General features: G+C 42.0%; 1 protein-coding gene across 2 annotated transcripts in view; it reads right to left on the bottom strand.

Annotated features, from left to right (window-relative positions):
- Positions 1–16721, bottom strand: part of DENND1A (DENN domain containing 1A) — a 148705-nt gene that overhangs the window by 48075 nt on the left and 83909 nt on the right. For both annotated transcript variants that reach the window (XM_054283892.1, XM_054283893.1), the window contains exons 12-13: positions 12101–12202; positions 5761–5886 (exon numbers count right to left, since the gene is read on the bottom strand). In XM_054283892.1, coding sequence (XP_054139867.1) covers positions 5761–5886; positions 12101–12202 — 228 coding nt within the window. The remainder of the gene's footprint in view (positions 1–5760; positions 5887–12100; positions 12203–16721) is intronic.

Raw genomic sequence — 16721 nt, 5'->3', positions numbered from 1 at the left:
AATTCAAGGGTGATGTTATTTTCTGCTTGGTGTTTGTTTATGTGCCTCCTTGTTCCCCTCCAAGTCCCCTGCGCTTTATTAGTTCAGGAAATATCTCCAAGTTCTCCTGCACGGAGGCATTTGCACGAGGCTGTGCACTCACAATTAGAACTGAATTATCAGGAGACAACACAGTGAAAACACAGGCAAGAGCCAGCCTAAAACAAACAACCAAAGGCTTGAAACAAATTGAGAAGAAGCAAAAACAAGCGCATCAAATAGCACAAAGCCAGAATCAGGTGTGAGAGGCACAGGCAAGCAAGCGAATATCCAAATCCTCGCACAGCAAAGCTGCCAGAGCACAGACTGCCGCTCGCTGCACAGCCTGCCCTGGAACAGGGAGATCGAGAGGCTTTGGAACAAAGCTCCTTTTATTTCTGCAGCAGCACAGAAGAGGCAGAGTGACCTGATCCAGGCTGACGGCTGAACGCACAGCTTGCATGGGGGCTGCAAAGTTACTCAGACAACACAGCCAAAGACGGTTCTCAGACTGCTCCATGGTTCCACAGACTAAGTGACCACAAACCCCGAAGCATCAGCATGAAGCAGGTAAACATTAATAATCTCAAAGCAGACCTATGCACATCATCATTCTGCACACTCAAAGGAAATTCACATTTCTGCTATTACTGCATAGTGAGATGCAGAGCACCCCATCCCTGTGGGCAAACTTCCTACACCAAAATCATTCCCATGATGGATTTTAGGGGGGGTGTGTTTGCTATTTTTGCTTTGATTTGAGTTTTGCTGGAGTTTTACTTAACATGTATGATGGACAGGGAGGTCTGCATGCACCTTTCTGGGCAGAAACACCACAGTCAGCAGAGGGTGATGTTAACTTTCTCAAATATCACTTTGTATTACCTTCCCCTCAGAATCCTGGGTTCCCCCTCCCTGTAGCGTGGCATACGGAATTAGATAACAGAGGATCTTATAACAGTTTGGAAATTACAAAACAATTCTATTTACTACATACCAGACTGCTGGAAGAGATTAAAGAAAATGTCTTTTCAGGTTCATTAACATATGTATATCTCAACAGACTTAGATGTAGAATAATAAATGCCATTTTGAAGAACAGTAACTGTTTGTTAGAAAAAGAGCCATTTTTAAGGTTTAAAACAGCAAAAGCAGAAATTTGTCTATAGCAACAGTAAGGCTTTGAGAGGAACAGCAACAGAATTGAAATGAAAACAAACATCACACAGAAAACAAACAAAACTGTGTTTTCCCACTAAATCTTTTCCAGTCAGTGACTGTGAATTCAGCACTTCCCATAGATGGTAAAACATAGCAATAGTTACAGGTGGCTTCTAAGGGAGGTTGCTGAAACCTTGGGTCTTTAAAATGTCACAAAACACAGAATCTTCAGAGTAGGAAGAAAAAAGCCTTAAATTTCAGTTCCAGGATATACAGAAACTCAATTTATGTCCATTTTTATCACAAAAAAATCAGATTTTACACACTGTCAGTGCCATTCTCGTTGTTTACTCCTGTCAGTAAAGTCACCAGGATGACACTTAGAAATTACTGTCATTTAGGCATTCCTAGACTGTCTCTACAGGGATGGATTTGAGAGCTCAACCACTTGAACAGGAAAAGAGTAAAGACGGGTAGGAGAAAATTTCTGGTGCTATACATCAGCACTGACTTCAAACAGAACACAACAAAACTGCAAGTAAAACAAAAAGTTCTATTTAACTAGCTTCTGCTCACTGTTTCCCCTACAGCTTGGGGTTCATTTGAACAAGTCTGTGCACAAGTTATATAAACATTGGGGATCATCCTCCTTCATGTTTTCTACAGATGGACAAACACGTAAAGGTCTGAACTGTGGAGACAGCTCTGGTGACAGGGAAGTACTACTGTGCATGCAGTGTGTGCCTTTAAAATATACATGCAAGGGAAAGAAGCTAGGCAGAAGATGGCCATGGAGAGGAAGGAACTGGGATGTGGCAATTACTGGGAGTTGGAAATGACTATTTACTCTTCCACTGAATAACTTAAAAAAATAATTCACCATGGCAACAATCATACTTCATAGTAGATAAAGCACCGAATGCTACAAAGCCTTTGCAAAATGAATTATGCACCAGTACGTAGCATGCACTTGCTTTATATTACTGCACACACATTCCAACAAAATTTCCTTTTTGACTCATCTGGCATTTACTTTTTTACTCTGCACCCAATATCATATGCTTTTCTGACTGTGATCTCATGAATCTGGAACTGTTGAAGGCATTTATTGTGTCTGTTCCAGAGATTCCTGTAAAATTATTAATGCACTAATTATCTCCTTAAGTTGAATTGTTATGTTGAAAAAGAAAAAAACTTATTTCCTCCTATTCATAATGGTTTCTTCCCCCACCATTGCTCAAATTGCATCGTATTTTGAGAAAATTCATATCAAAATTAGAATTATGAAAATTGGTAGTACATTGTCTTCTCCATTTAAAATCCAAATATAAATTATCAGGCTTTGACAGGACAACAGAACTTAGACAGCAATGTGCATATAACACACATTCCTCCACCAGTGTAGTTCAGCTAAAGCAGTGTGAAAACTGGAGTATATAAAACATCTGTGAGTTTCAATAAGTAGTTTCATATTAAGATCAGCAGTTCACAAATTAGAAAGTAATTTCAGCAATGGAAGCACACAAAAAGCGTGGAAATACAAAGGCACATTGACTCTGACTCTGATTTCCTGCTTAGTCTTAAGTGGATGCATCCAAGGAATATTTAGGTTAAATGTAAACCAAATCAATTCAGAACAATGCAAATAACCAGAAATTATCCAGTTTACAACTAATGGTTGCTCAGGCAAATAAACCTGAATAAAACTAAATAGTTAGCCATGAAGACAAAGAGAATTAATTGATGCTTCACTGCAGAGAGTCACTTATCCTCAGCAGTTCCCACTGAATGCAAGGAGGTATCAGTAGCCATGCTCCCAGCTCCACGTGAAAGGTGTAGCTCATGGAGGAGTATTTACAACACGGTAACACGATGCAATCCAGTGCTTTCCTACAGGTACCAGCCCTGTCAGAAGCACTGCAGTGCCAGAGAACAGGCAGAACTCCATCATTTGGGATGCCTGAACGTCCCAGCAGAGCCTGGAGTGCAGCTCCCACGCGAGATGGGGACAAACCCCACAGGGCTGAGGCTGCAGCAGCAGCACCGCCCGGCAGCCCCCACATCCTGCTGGATCACACCCACCCCGCTGCTCTGGGCCAGCCCGGCCGAGCTTACCCCGACCCACAGGTGGGGGCTGTTCTTCACCAACACTGCGAGAGTCCGACCGGAGCGCCTGGAACCACTAGGTGTCAGCAGAAGAAAGAGCACGGCCACGGCTCCCGTCCCGAAAATCTGAGCCTGGCTTCCCAACATCCCCAACTGCTCAGTCCTACCAAGCACCCTTACACACACCTCGTACTCACGGATTGTTCCACCCTTACACACACCTCGTACTCACACAGATTGTTCTGCTGAACATGACCTACTAGTGTGAATTCAGTATTTAGAAGAGATAAAAACATTCCATCTGCAAACAACAAAAACATTGGGAATTTGAGAAAGGTCATTCAAGTGAACAAAATGCTCACACTGGTGTCACTGGCAGACATTTAAGGCACATGCATCAGGATAATCTGCCTCAGTAGAGCCCAGTGCACACCCAGCTGCTGCTGAGTTTGACTGGACCTGATAGCACCAGAGCTTTGTGGGCTGTAAGCACATCACACCCAGCAGATACTCCTCCGCATTTAAAACTGGCTTAGTGCAGCTACAGGAAACACTGTAGGAAACAGCACTGCAGCAGTTGTTTTGTCAAGTAAATATTACCATTATTACTATGCTTGCCAACTGTATACCTGGATATGTTTTTTCATGCAATTTCTAGTTACCAAAGGCCTCAGAAAGTTCATGGAAACAGAAACTCACTGCCAGTGTTCTGTTTATATGTACATTACACAACCTTGTATCTCTAAAGTAAAAGCCTCTGAACAGAATAAGAGCTCTAACTACCCTAAAGTACAATAATGGGAATGTAGAGCCTGCTCAGTGACACATTCTGGGCCTACACAGAATAATGAAAAATAGATTCACACCATTTATCCCAGAAAGTCAGCTCATACCAATGAGACAGTCTATGAAATTAAATTGTCTTATGAGACAGAAACTATGAAAGGAGGAAAATGTATTCTGTATGTACTTCGTTGAATGTATTTTCTAATTATTGATGATTTTAAAGAACACTCAGGTTTCTGGGGTTATAGGACATGAAATGCAAAGAACCACCTCATGTTTGGTATTACTTATGCGCTGTACTTACTCCATGTGAAGGTGATACATGAACATGAAACACCTGCAAATTTGCTTTATCTAAATCTTAATACTGAAAGGTATAATCACAAATCAAACTGTTGATTTACAAAAAGCCTTAGGAAAGAAAGCCCTGAAATTTTCCACTTTCTGATTATTAAAGTCAATTTTATGACATATTTGTGCAGCTATATTTATAAGTTTTCTTTGATGGAATGACAAGCAAACTAAACTATTTCTGCTACTTCCTCAGGTTAGCTGTCCCTCAAAGTTGCACTTTCTAGGGGTGTGCCACTGTCAACTCATTTCAAATGTTCATCTTTAACATTCAGCCTTCAAAATACCAGATGGTATTTCCAGAACAGCCATTTAAATTTTTATTTTCCTTCATAAATCCCTTAACTAGTTAATCTCACACACACATCCAGGCAAAGCATACACCAATATTCCCAGAGTTGCCTGGCAACTACAGGGAGGAGCACTGGAGAACAAGGAAGCCTGCAGGGATGGAGGGGAGTCAGTGTCTCCCCAGCAGGGATAAAGGAGGCTCACAGCCAGAGCGCCTCGCTTCTTCCATCTTTGTCATTTATACGGTTCCCATTTTAAATACCTCCAGGATTTCACCTGAGCTGCTTTAAAAGCCCAGTTCTTACACCCAGACACACACACAAGTCAATACAATTTATTCTTTCCACACACACGGATTCCCCCAGTAAGATGTGGAAGGACTTGTGCTGACTTGAAAAGTAATTTTTGAAACCTGAATATGAACTGTTGAAATGATTCTTGTTTGATGGCAATAACTGGGCTGTTTAAAAGTCAGGCTGAGCTGTGTTTTCCTCCTGGTTTTAAAAATAACAAGACAAACTACAGTACTGGAGAGACTTTAGCTATGAAATCCTCCAGAAACACTATACCCATAGTCCAACTCTTGGCCAGGCCAATTAACCATTTAACATCATGGTTAAAATTAAATTTATCACACGTCTGCAGGCCAGACCTTTTCATTAATCTTCAAAGAGCAGGAGAATGCCAAATACACCACCTTTTAACACAAAAATACAATGAAGAGATGGGTTTTGCAGAGGAGGGAATGGTCAGCTCTGCATTAACCTCTTATGATCATTAATTTATTCTTTATTATCATCTCTCCACTAATTCGACTGGTTTCAAAACCAAGCAAGACCCATACATTTCCATGTGAAGGGTCTTCCCTGTGTGATGAATCATGCTTGTTGTATGTCTTTCATTTTGGAGACTTGAATACTGTTTTCAGTACTAGTCAGCCAAAGAGCCACCTTAGGAAGAGCTGGTTATGCTACACTTTGAATTGTTAGGTTTTTTCTCCACCACAGCTGCACATTTACATTTTATTCCAACTAATTGCCTACTTACAGGTTCAATTTTCAGGGCGTTTCTGTAGCTCCCAAAGAAAGCTGCTTGTGCTTTTAGAAATGCTCTTGCAACACCATCTCCAGTGGTTGTAGAGACTTTCTTCAATCTGTTCTTCAGTGCAGAAACCTGAAATCACACAGCAGGTCTAGATCACTCTCATATCACAAACAAAGAGCAACACATTGGGGCACAGCTAAGTGAAAAATGTGCTAAGCACAGCAGCAGTTATGACAAAAGGTGACATTGTGAATTCAGAGATGAATTTTTCACTTCTAAGAGCATTACTTTTCAAGCTGTTTTGCTTCTCTAAGATTTGTTTGGATTCTATTCAGAAGCCAATAGAATACTAAAAGCTTCACTGAAACTGCCCTCCTACTTAAAATCGACTGTTAACATGCTGTTGAGTACTCTTTTAAAGGTAGTCTATGAAACTGTGTCACTCTTTATTAGAATCCATGAAATAATTGCAACAAAATTAATTCAAACATCAGATTAGTAAGAGAAACTGCTCCACACCATCAGGCCATCCATCACCAAGGTAGGAACAAATCCTGAAGGTCTGAAGAATCTATTCGCCACAAATACAAGGGGTTTCTAAGGTTACATTCCCTCACATTTCAGAGGCCGAACGGGCAGTCACCCCGCCAGGGCTGCATTCCTGGCCGCGAGGGCACCCTCAGCAGGCTCCCGGCCCAGCCGCCCTCCCGCTGCCCCTCAGCAGCACTCGGGGCAAACACGCACACCAGGCTCGGGGGCTCAAGGAGATGTGCACCCATGAGCAACAGGCTCCAGCATGGAAAATTAATTTAATGTACTGGCAGTTACAGTCAGATAATGAGAAACAAAGAAACTTAAACACCATCCCCTGCCGCCGCCTTTCACCGGCCCAACTCCCCGCCCCAGCCCCGCCTCCCCTTCTCTGATGTCAATCCCGACAGCTTCTCCCACCTTTCGTTACACCTCACACTTTTCTCCCTGTGTTCTGGGGCTTTTTTCTTGTTCTTAGACATTTCTGGAGTTGCTTGCTGAGACCTCGGCCCTGGCCAGGATCCGCTGTGTCCTGCCCCGGCCGCCCCTCAGGATTCCCTCACAGCCCCTCACGGCCCCTGAGGATTCCCTCACGGCCCCTGAGGATTCCCTCACGGCCCCTCAGGATTCCCTCACGGCCCCTCACAGCTCCTAATGGCCCCTAACGGCCCCTGAGGATTCCCTCACAGCCCCTCAGGATTCCCTCACGGCCCCTCAGGATTCCCTCACGGCCCCTCACAGCCCCTAATGGCCCCTGAGGATTCCCTCACGGCCCCTCATGGCCCCTAATGGCCCCTCACGGCCCCTCAGGATTCCCTCACGGCCTTTGGCGCCGCAGACAGAACCGGACACGCTGAGGTTCTGACACAGATCTCACAACACAGAGCAAGACAAACCCAAATATCTGGGTGCTGGTTCTGGAAAGGAATTCAGCTGGTGTTTTTAGAGGCTGCGGCCGTGCCATGCACAAACCCCGAGTTTAGTGAGATACCTGACACAGAAAACAGGCAGGAGCCACAATTTCGGGGGAAAGCAGAACAGCAGGAAATCCCTAGTTAACCCGCTTTGCAGGAGAACGCGACTGACTCCATAAATATCCATATGATGAATTTAACAGTAAGAGCCAATAACTAGCAAATCTTCCTTTTCCAAGTGCCATACTGGAAATCTCCATGGGGTAGCTCTGTGTACCTCATTCACACTGTGCAAGAAACACTGTAGGAATATTACTGACAGAGTGGGCAGATCCTCTAGAAGTGACCATAACTAACCGTGTTCAGAAAGTATGAATGACACCTCATAAAATATAAGCTGATGGTTCAAATATTCAAATTAACTTTCAAGACCTTCTTCCCATCCTCCAGCTCCCAACGAAAGCTTGCCCTGGCCTCATCCATATCTCCAAAATCCTACAGATGAGTAGAATGTTCTCAGTCTTGGGTGTTGCCCAGAGCAGCCTGATTTTCCTGAGCTGTTTGTGAGTGCCTCAGTTCACACTAACTCGGCTTCCTCCTGCAGCAGCCTTGGCTTTGGGGCTCCACGGTGACTCCCTGTCGTGCTCCAGAGGTGTTAAATACAGAATCCATGCTGGGTACTACTGGCTTTTCTTTTAGATGTTATCTTTGCACTTGTGTTTACTAAAACACTCGCAAAGACATTTCCTTTTAAATCTTCTGCAGATTCTGCTGTAAAAGGCGTTTCAATATTTAGCATAACAGAAATAACCAAGAGTGTGTCCAGCACTGTTTATAAATCTGAATGCTTATGCCAATGATCCACGCATTAATGAGCCCACAAACCCATATTAACATAACATATGATACCAGATTTAGTCTGAGGCCCGTAAAATAAGCTGACTCCTATTCAGTGAAATAACGTTCCTCAAGGAGTTCTGTAATCCTCTAAATATAAAAGCTTCACCAGATTTCCAAACCCAAACAGCATACTTCATGTTTGAAGGGGTCCAGACTTGTAAGGTTGAAATATGCTTTTATTTTCTATTTTAACTTATATAAACTATTTAAAGGTAGTTCTTAAAAGTGTAATAAAATATCCAGAGCTCTGAGAAGCTTTCAAATCCACCTCCAACATTGTTATAAGGCATTTCTGTAAACATTCATGTGAAGATACAGAACATTCTGTCTATATAAAAGGAAAAAGCTCTATGCTTTGTTTTAAACAAACCAGGAGTTCAGAGGGCTGACCACAGCCTTTGTGTGCTTCAGCGCCCCTGGTTGGGACAGAAGTAGAACATTGACTGGTATTTTGCTACTTCCTCAAACACTGTAGGATGTCCATTTTATATATAGTGGGATTACTGCAATAGGCATGCCAATTTTGTAACAAAAAAATGTTAACGACATATTTAAATATACTAACAAGTAGCAAAAAAATCCACCCCAAAACACCCTCATGTGTACTCTGTGGAAAAAAATTAGTATGTAATATAAAGTAGACTATACAAGCAGAATTAGGGTTGTTTCCTGCCTAAAGAGACAGTGATACTTTAAAAAAAACCTCAAATTGTGACCATTGAAAATGAAGATTATTTCTAACCAAACAGACACATATACATGCAGTCTACCCTGAGAGTGTTTTTAAAGAAGATTTTTATACTTCTGGCAGTTGAAGTTTAAAGGTCCAATTTCAACTCTCACCATGTTTCAGAATGCAATCTGTGCAATGCAGCAGAATGAAATGGTTCAGTAAAGGTGCTAGTGGAAATTCTTTTAATTAGGTCCAAGGCTTTTCAGTTGTCAACATGAATAAAGCAAGAAATGTTCCACTGCAAACACAGCCTAAGAAATAGAAATGGATTCACCTTTAGGAGGATGCTTTGGCTACAGAGCTGCAGTTTGGCACCCCTGGCTGCCCTGCAAGCAGCTCATTCCTTCCCGGAGTGAAGAGCAGCAGCCCTGGCGCCCTGGCCCTGCGCTCGCTGCAGAGGGGCAGCAGCAGCCCCAGCTGAGCTGGGACACCCCAGCCACCCCCAGGCCTTCGTGCAGCAGCAGCCACGAGCTGACAGAACAAGCTTGTACTTTATTCCTTCTAATGTGGGGCTCTGACTACAACTATGACTACAAGATGACACTTATTTGGAAATACATGAAAAATCCATACGGGTTGTATAAAAAAATTACTACCCCCTCTTTGCTATTCGCTGCAACACAGACGGTGGTGTAGGAGACTTGTCAGCAGCAGATGCACTTATTGTAATCACAGTCCTTAATAAATCTCTTTTTTTAATATTGATTATTTTAAAAGGAAAGTTACTTCCCAGGGTGCTCTCATGCTGCCAGATTTCCAGCAATACATCAGAAGCAGAAGGTGAAGAAGGGGCAGGTTTTCACATTTCAAATAGTTAAGCAGTAACACAGTAGTACAAATCTTGATTTTCAGGGACATGACCTGACCACTTCAGAAGCCTGACAGCCAGCAGGTACTGCTGAGGTAAACTGGGGCAAAGGAACAACGTGAGCTGACTCTGCTGGAACTGCCTCAATTCTGTCCAGCTCCTCTGACACAAATTCTAACTGGAAAGACCTTTGCACTGGGTCCTATATTTGTTTGGATCCTAAGAATTAGAGAATAAAGAACAGTTTATTCTTGATTTCCAAGAACCAGTTTAGTAGCAATATCACTATCATGAAACTCAAGAACAACTCACTACCTGAGGCTCTAAAATAATCATAAGACTTCATTCACTTGATTTAAAAAGCAGTTCAAGGAGAGAGAAAAAACAGCTTTTAGAAATTTTCCACTGGATTAATTACCTGATGGTGAATGCACCACAGAGAAGATGTTTTTGCTCACTGATGAATATAGATAGATTTGATTTAGCAAAGTAAATTTTGTCTATTCAGCAGCACATGAATTGCTCACTGCTCACATTAAGTAGCAAAACTGGCAAAGTAGTTTGATATAAAAAGCATTTATGATCAGGAAACTCTTGAAGACATTTTTAGTTTCTCAGATCATAAATGCACCTACTTAGACTAAGACCAGTGGGGAGACACACTCCCAAAATCTCCCAGGGAAGCAAAAAGGAACAAAAAAAAAAAAAAAGAAAAGAAAAGAAAAGAAAAAAAAGTATAATGGATTGGCTTTAGCATCTCCCTGCTGAGATGAACAACTTGATCCACTTACAGTTCCAAACACATGATGCATGAAAGAACTGACAGAAATTCAATTCTTGCACAGCAGAGCAGCTGCTCTCTAGTGGTCAAAGCCAACTCTGGAGCCGTGTGAAGGGAGAGACCTGGAGGAGGAGGAGCTGCTTCATCCAGGTAACTGCAACAATGAGCTGAATCCCAAGAAACCCCCAGCCCAAACATTAATTACACAACGCAACATGACTCGACTTAAAGCTTTGTTGTGAAAAATATTAATCCCAGCTGTATTTATATAGCAGTTGTGAAAAAAAATACCCCATATATGCTACTGGTGAGCCCTGCCAGTTAATTGAATTTGCTGGCAGCACTTCCTCTGCTCTGCTCTCAACATCCTCCGAGATAAAATGGAGCTCTTAAATAGACCTGTGGAAAACTGAATCAAGAAATTTGAACTAATAAAACACAACTCTCTACTGTTATAAAAGTGAAGTAAAAGTAAATAATGAAAGGAAGGAAGTCTCTTAAAATTTATTACATTCCAAAGCTTGAAGTTCTGTGTTTATTGGAGAAGTCTCTTCTGATGTTCTACAGTGTGCCCACAACAGCTCCTTTAATGAAGTCTCATAAAATCTAATATAATACTTGATTGTTGACAAATCATATACGTGTCTGAGGCCCCGTGCTCCCTGTATCCAGACATTTCTTACATAATTCCATGAAATTTACAAGTCTGTCATTCCCGGGTTGTGGATAATGGCACGAGCAGTGACCAGCTGGCAGATTTGGATGCTGGGAGTGAAATCAAAATGAAAAACTATATAATGCCAGAAAAAATAATGGAATCAACTTTTACAGACTAAATGTTTGACTAAAGCCAAAATGTTCACAATCAAGATGGCCCTGTCCTCCTGAGCTGCCTGTTTTTGAAGAAGGGATCCTGTTGGAATGCCAGGGTGCCACAGCAGGAGGCTCTGGGCATTCACCCTCACTGCAGCTTCTCCTCACACACCAGCTTACACTGAGCTCCCTGCACCTCAATTCTGTTTCTCAACTGCACATAAGAATGTTCAGATCTGACCGTCAGTGCAATATTCCCAACTAGCAAAGGAAATCCAGATTTTCCCCTGCCACATTCTCCTAAACATTCACTCTCTGCCTTGAAAACAGCTCCTGACACTCTCACTCCTCTGCTCTCCCCTCTCAGCTCCTCCAGTTGAGATGACTGGAGCAGCAAGTGGGATGTCTTTGCATCCCATTAAATGTCAAGTATTTATATGCCATTACTATCAAGTTATTAAAAACATGAAATAATTTACCAATAAAAACGGTGAATGAGAAAGAAAATGAGTTCTGAATTCTAGCAGTGATTGAAGTGAATGTGAAGGCATCCATTTCATATCATATGTCAGGATATAAAATGCATGAAATTCCTCGAAGCAATCACAGGACAAAAGCAGTCACAAGACACAGTTTCATTTGGAAACAACAGTTAACTAAAGATGCAGATTTCTAGCTCATTAGCTGATTTTCACTGGGAGGCTTCAATGCACATGTGTAAATATTGAAACAAACATTCCCAAACACTCTGGGACAGCAGGAACTGAGGGAAAGCAGTTCAGTGCTGCCATGAGAGCTCCCAGTGAGACCCCTCAGTGACAGCCAGCAGGAACTGAACCCTTGGGCCATCACTCCATACATACCACATCGTTGGGGAGGCTCTGAAGGTCATCAAATGGGGTTTCCAGTGTGTTGGTGTCTACGTTAAGGATCACCACATCTTCCAGGGCCATGCTTCTTACTTTCTACAGGTGAGCAAATTGAGGAAAGGGAAAGGAAAATGTAAGTATGGGAAATTAAATTTTATGCATAAAGGACACAAGTGAACCGCAACCATTTTAAACACAATCAACATTCCTGACTTCCTGTCATCATTTGTTTTATTTATTCAGTTTACAATGCTAAAAAAATTAACCTTCAGCTGGCAGACAGAAGTTCTTAACATGCACACTGAAATTTGTCAAACCAGAGGGTCTGTGAGTATTCAAACAAAGATTTATTTCAAGCACCTCTACCAATGTTTGTCTTGGTGTCCTGTTTGCACGTTTAACAGTCTCTAGTCAAGTCAAGATTTCAAGCAAATTTTTTTATATTCGGAAATTCATTTAAATAACAATAAAGAGTGGATTTTCCCTGACTTAATGTAACTCTCAATTCCTGGTTTCCAAATTCCAGGTTGAATTTTGGAAGTACAATAAAGACAAGTTTACAACTGCATTTAAGTAAACTGGATCCTATGAGAGCCTAATCAGTAAATAATTAAAATGGGGGGAAAAGCCAAAGCTAAGAGAAATTTAATTCCACCATATCCTGGTCAGTAATTCTGAACTTTCTCTGCTGTTCCCATGAATTGAGGGGAAGTTTCTGGTCTAGTCCGACGTTCATATCTCCTGTAACAGTACTTATACATTGAAGAGAAAAAAAGAACCTATTTCTCAAAAGAGTGATCATCAGTACCTGTAACTCTGAGTGTCTAAAGGTATCTGTGATCTAAGCAAATTTAAACACTGCCAGACTTGATTTCCCTGCTTAGTCACTGATACCAAACAGAGCAGCATTTAAACACTTAGCACTTCTTCCACTAACAGGAGACTTGATTTTTTTTTTTGACTGACTAATCACACAGGTTTAATCTCTTCAAATAAAGCTTTGAAAATTCAAAATCAGAAAAACTGGAATTATAGAATATGGTAACTGAGGAAATTTCCCAGTGACACTGTAAAAAATGTTTAAGGACCTACCTACCTACACGAAGGAGCAAATGAAAGTTACTGAGCAGGAAAATGAACAAAAACATACTCAATTTTTAATTAAGGTTTTGTGGGGTGGAGGGAATTGTTTCCTTTAAAAGAAAGGAACTCAAGTCCTAAAACAATGGCAAAGTTGAGCCTTAGGCAGCTAAATAATTACCCTCAGTTTTCAAGGCTCAGTCCTCTGTCTATAAAGCAAACTGCTGTGTACTTAGGGCTGAAAAAAACCCAACAACCATAAAACCCACTTTGTAGACATTTAAGTTTAGGTCTTCATGAGACATTTCTTTAACTTAAATAGAAGAATATTACATTTAATGCTTTCCATATAAAGAGCAGCAGCGCTGCCTGACAAAGCAGGTACTTGGCTTGCAGGAACCAAAGGTCACCCCGTTGGCTGCATCTGATAAACTCTAAAGCAATCCAGGAGCCTCGCTCCTTTAGGAGTCCGGAAGCACCAGACAAACTGATTGCTCCTTCCTGCTTCAGAAAATTAAAAATCCCACTTATACTCAGAGGAGTCTAAAAACCTCCAACAAAAAGCTCTTGCAAAGTACTTAACCAAAGCCAGAAGCTTGTCAGCCTCAGTGAGGCAGGACAAGACAGAAACCCTTCTCCTGCTTGCTGCAAAGAAGCAGCACACAATGGTGAACGTGCCAGGGGTGTTTCTGTGCCTCTGGTGCTGAATCTGCACCTCCCCTTCAGCAAAATGGGGACTCTTCTGGAGCACAGTGCCAAGCAGGGCTCAGCCAGGGGGAGAAGCCAGAAGGATGCCCCCATGGTACAGGGACTGTCAATGCTGCTCAGTGTGATCACCCCACACCTGGCCCAGAAATCATCGTATCCTAAAGGAAGCTGATAAACTCTGCACCGCCAAGAGCTCAACCTCACTGTAGAGATCTGCAATATTTGTACAAAGGCAGTGGATTTCCCTGGAGACCAGCCCTCAGATTTAATAAAACACTGGAGACTGACTTGATTAATAGCATCTGTCTTGCAATGCATTCAAAAACATATAATTTTTTGATGGTCTGATTGTGGCTCATTCTACAGAAATGCAGACTGACCAGTTCATCTTAATCCTTAGTTGGTTTTGTCATCTCTCCTGTCACTACCATCTTTGATAAAGATTTACTGTCTTGTTGGAATTTGAGTAAAAATTCCCATCATTCAGCTGCAATTCTCACATTAAACCCCACTGGATTCTGTGAATCACAAAAACACGTAGCTAATTTTTCCCACATACAGTTTGTGTGTTGTCATAATTTTGAGGAATGGGAAGGGACAGCCACAAGCCACACACAGCTCCAGTCCATATTTCACAACTTCCTGAAGAACTAAACAAAACTTTACAAGTGATACCTGTGCAGTAGACTGGGCTGGATTCAGTAGGTTCATATTTTGCTGAAAAGAAATGTGGATAAGCAAGGACTAAGTGGAAATATGAACATTACAGATTCCTCATCTCATTTTCCCACAGGTCAGGGATGTACTGAGTCAAAAGGAGAAATTCAGCGAAAATGTGCATCACATCTCACTCCTGCAAACCTTTCTTAACCATCCTTGCCCAATTACTTGTAGCCATAATTAATCACCTAAAATCCATTTAAATCAAACTAACATCTACACCTGCCTTTTATTTTAAATGTCTCTTTTTAAAAGAGTGGAGAGGTATGGAAAGCTGGTTTAACAAGCACACTGAACCCATTGTTTATGGCCTCTATAAACATGGCTTAGTAAGAATTACTGACTTAATCAGAGAGAACTTATCTCCTGGTGAAAAGAGCACTTTAAATTTCAGAAATGGCACCTTTACTGTGAAAATCTCTTAACTTTTCAAACAAACTCCGGGGGGCCTTAAACACCAGGTCCGTAAATAAGCACAGTCCGGGTGCCTGCCCTGCTCACAGGCAGCCAAACTCTTGAGTCATTTAAATGTTTTATGTGGAAGTTCACAAAAACACAGAAACCATATTCTAATAGAAGAATGAAGGGTGCTCCTCCATCCCACTCTAGAAGCAGCATTCAGCCATAGCAGTAGCACCAGTTTACACTAAATGCTATCTTATCAGCACTGGCTACACTTGGCAGGTTCTGCATTTTCTGTCATAAAGGAATCCCAGGTTAAACTTCTTTCAGGTGAACAATTTTATTGAATAGTTTAATTTAAACCAAAACTAAAAAACCTCCATAACCATCAAACACCAGCATCCCCTGCCTTTCCTCCCACAAGCCAGGTTTGCGTAACTTCACGGCGAAATTGCTGCCAAAACAGAAACCAAGCTGATCCTGAGGTTTTATAACCAAATACAAACGTGATCAGCATCTTTAAAAATCTTGTAACAGTAAAAGGGTGATACTTTCCACCAATTCTCTTGGAAAGGCAGAACTCCTAACAAAAACTAACATTCTAGTGAGCCTGTGCACTAGGTCTGAAATTGTTAAGAAAGTATGATTCACAACAAGTCTAAAATCCATTTGCTTAATGACTTGTCTCTACTGAATTAATAGCTTCCATTTATTTTCTTAAGGAAAACACCACAACGCTGCAGACAACAATGTGTCAATCTGGCTGCCAGAAGCAGGAAAGGCAGCGGATATAAAATTTTATTATTTCATGCCCCAAGAGCAGCCAGAAGGACTTAATGAAATCAGGGCCAGATTTACAATCTGAAATGGCTATTCAGCAGACAGCTCTGCCTCAGCGGGATGTGCCCCCTGACCCCGGGCCCTTTGATCGGGGCACAGCAGGTGGGCTGCGCCCCCAGCCCATCTCCCACCCTTCCGCCCGGCACCCCCACCTCTACAGGTGATTCCCCAGATCCTTATCACAAGCAGCTGTTGCCAGCTGAGTGACAAACAGCACCCGTGCTGCCGTGGCACAGAGAAAAACCTCTCTGCTGCTGGGGAAGCCCGCCTGGTACTGCAGGGCTCCCTTTCTGCAAACTCACCCTCAAACATGCCCCCAGAATCCCTGATTAAAACATGGCTCTTATTTCCATTTCCCCAAGAACTAGATAAAAGACAGTTCCATAAGTAATCTGCCATATTTTAAATGCATTTTTATCAATACTCCCGAAACCACGTGCAGCCATATTGGGAATATTTGTGAGTGGCTAAATTGCATTTAGGGGTTTAAGACCTGGATTTAAGTTAATCTATAACCCTTCATTACAATCCAATGGAAAAGCTGCACTTCCTCAGTTACAGGTAGAAAAAGCATTGATTTACTAAGTATAAATGGGTGGGAAAAGGTAATTAACGCTTCTCACCCCAATCGAAAATATAATTAACAATTAACAGTAGCAGTGGCAGATGCCAGCGGTCAATGGATTCTCAGGGTGTGTTGTGGGAAGGGGACCCCCATGGCAGGGTCAGGCCTGAGCCCAAGCTCACAGAACCATGCTCAGGGCTCGTTAGCTCAGACTCAGTGCACGCTAATTGGGCTGTGGTCACACTGAATCCTGAGCAGGGCATCCTCACCCTGAACAGGAGCAGGGAATGTGCCCCAAAG

Source organism: Melozone crissalis, unplaced genomic scaffold (assembly GCF_028551555.1).
Source record: "Melozone crissalis strain CALT ecotype California unplaced genomic scaffold, PUWL_Pcris_2 ptg000041l_1, whole genome shotgun sequence".
Lineage (NCBI taxonomy): Eukaryota > Metazoa > Chordata > Aves > Passeriformes > Passerellidae > Melozone > Melozone crissalis.
This window is presented reverse-complemented; position numbering and strand designations above follow the sequence as displayed.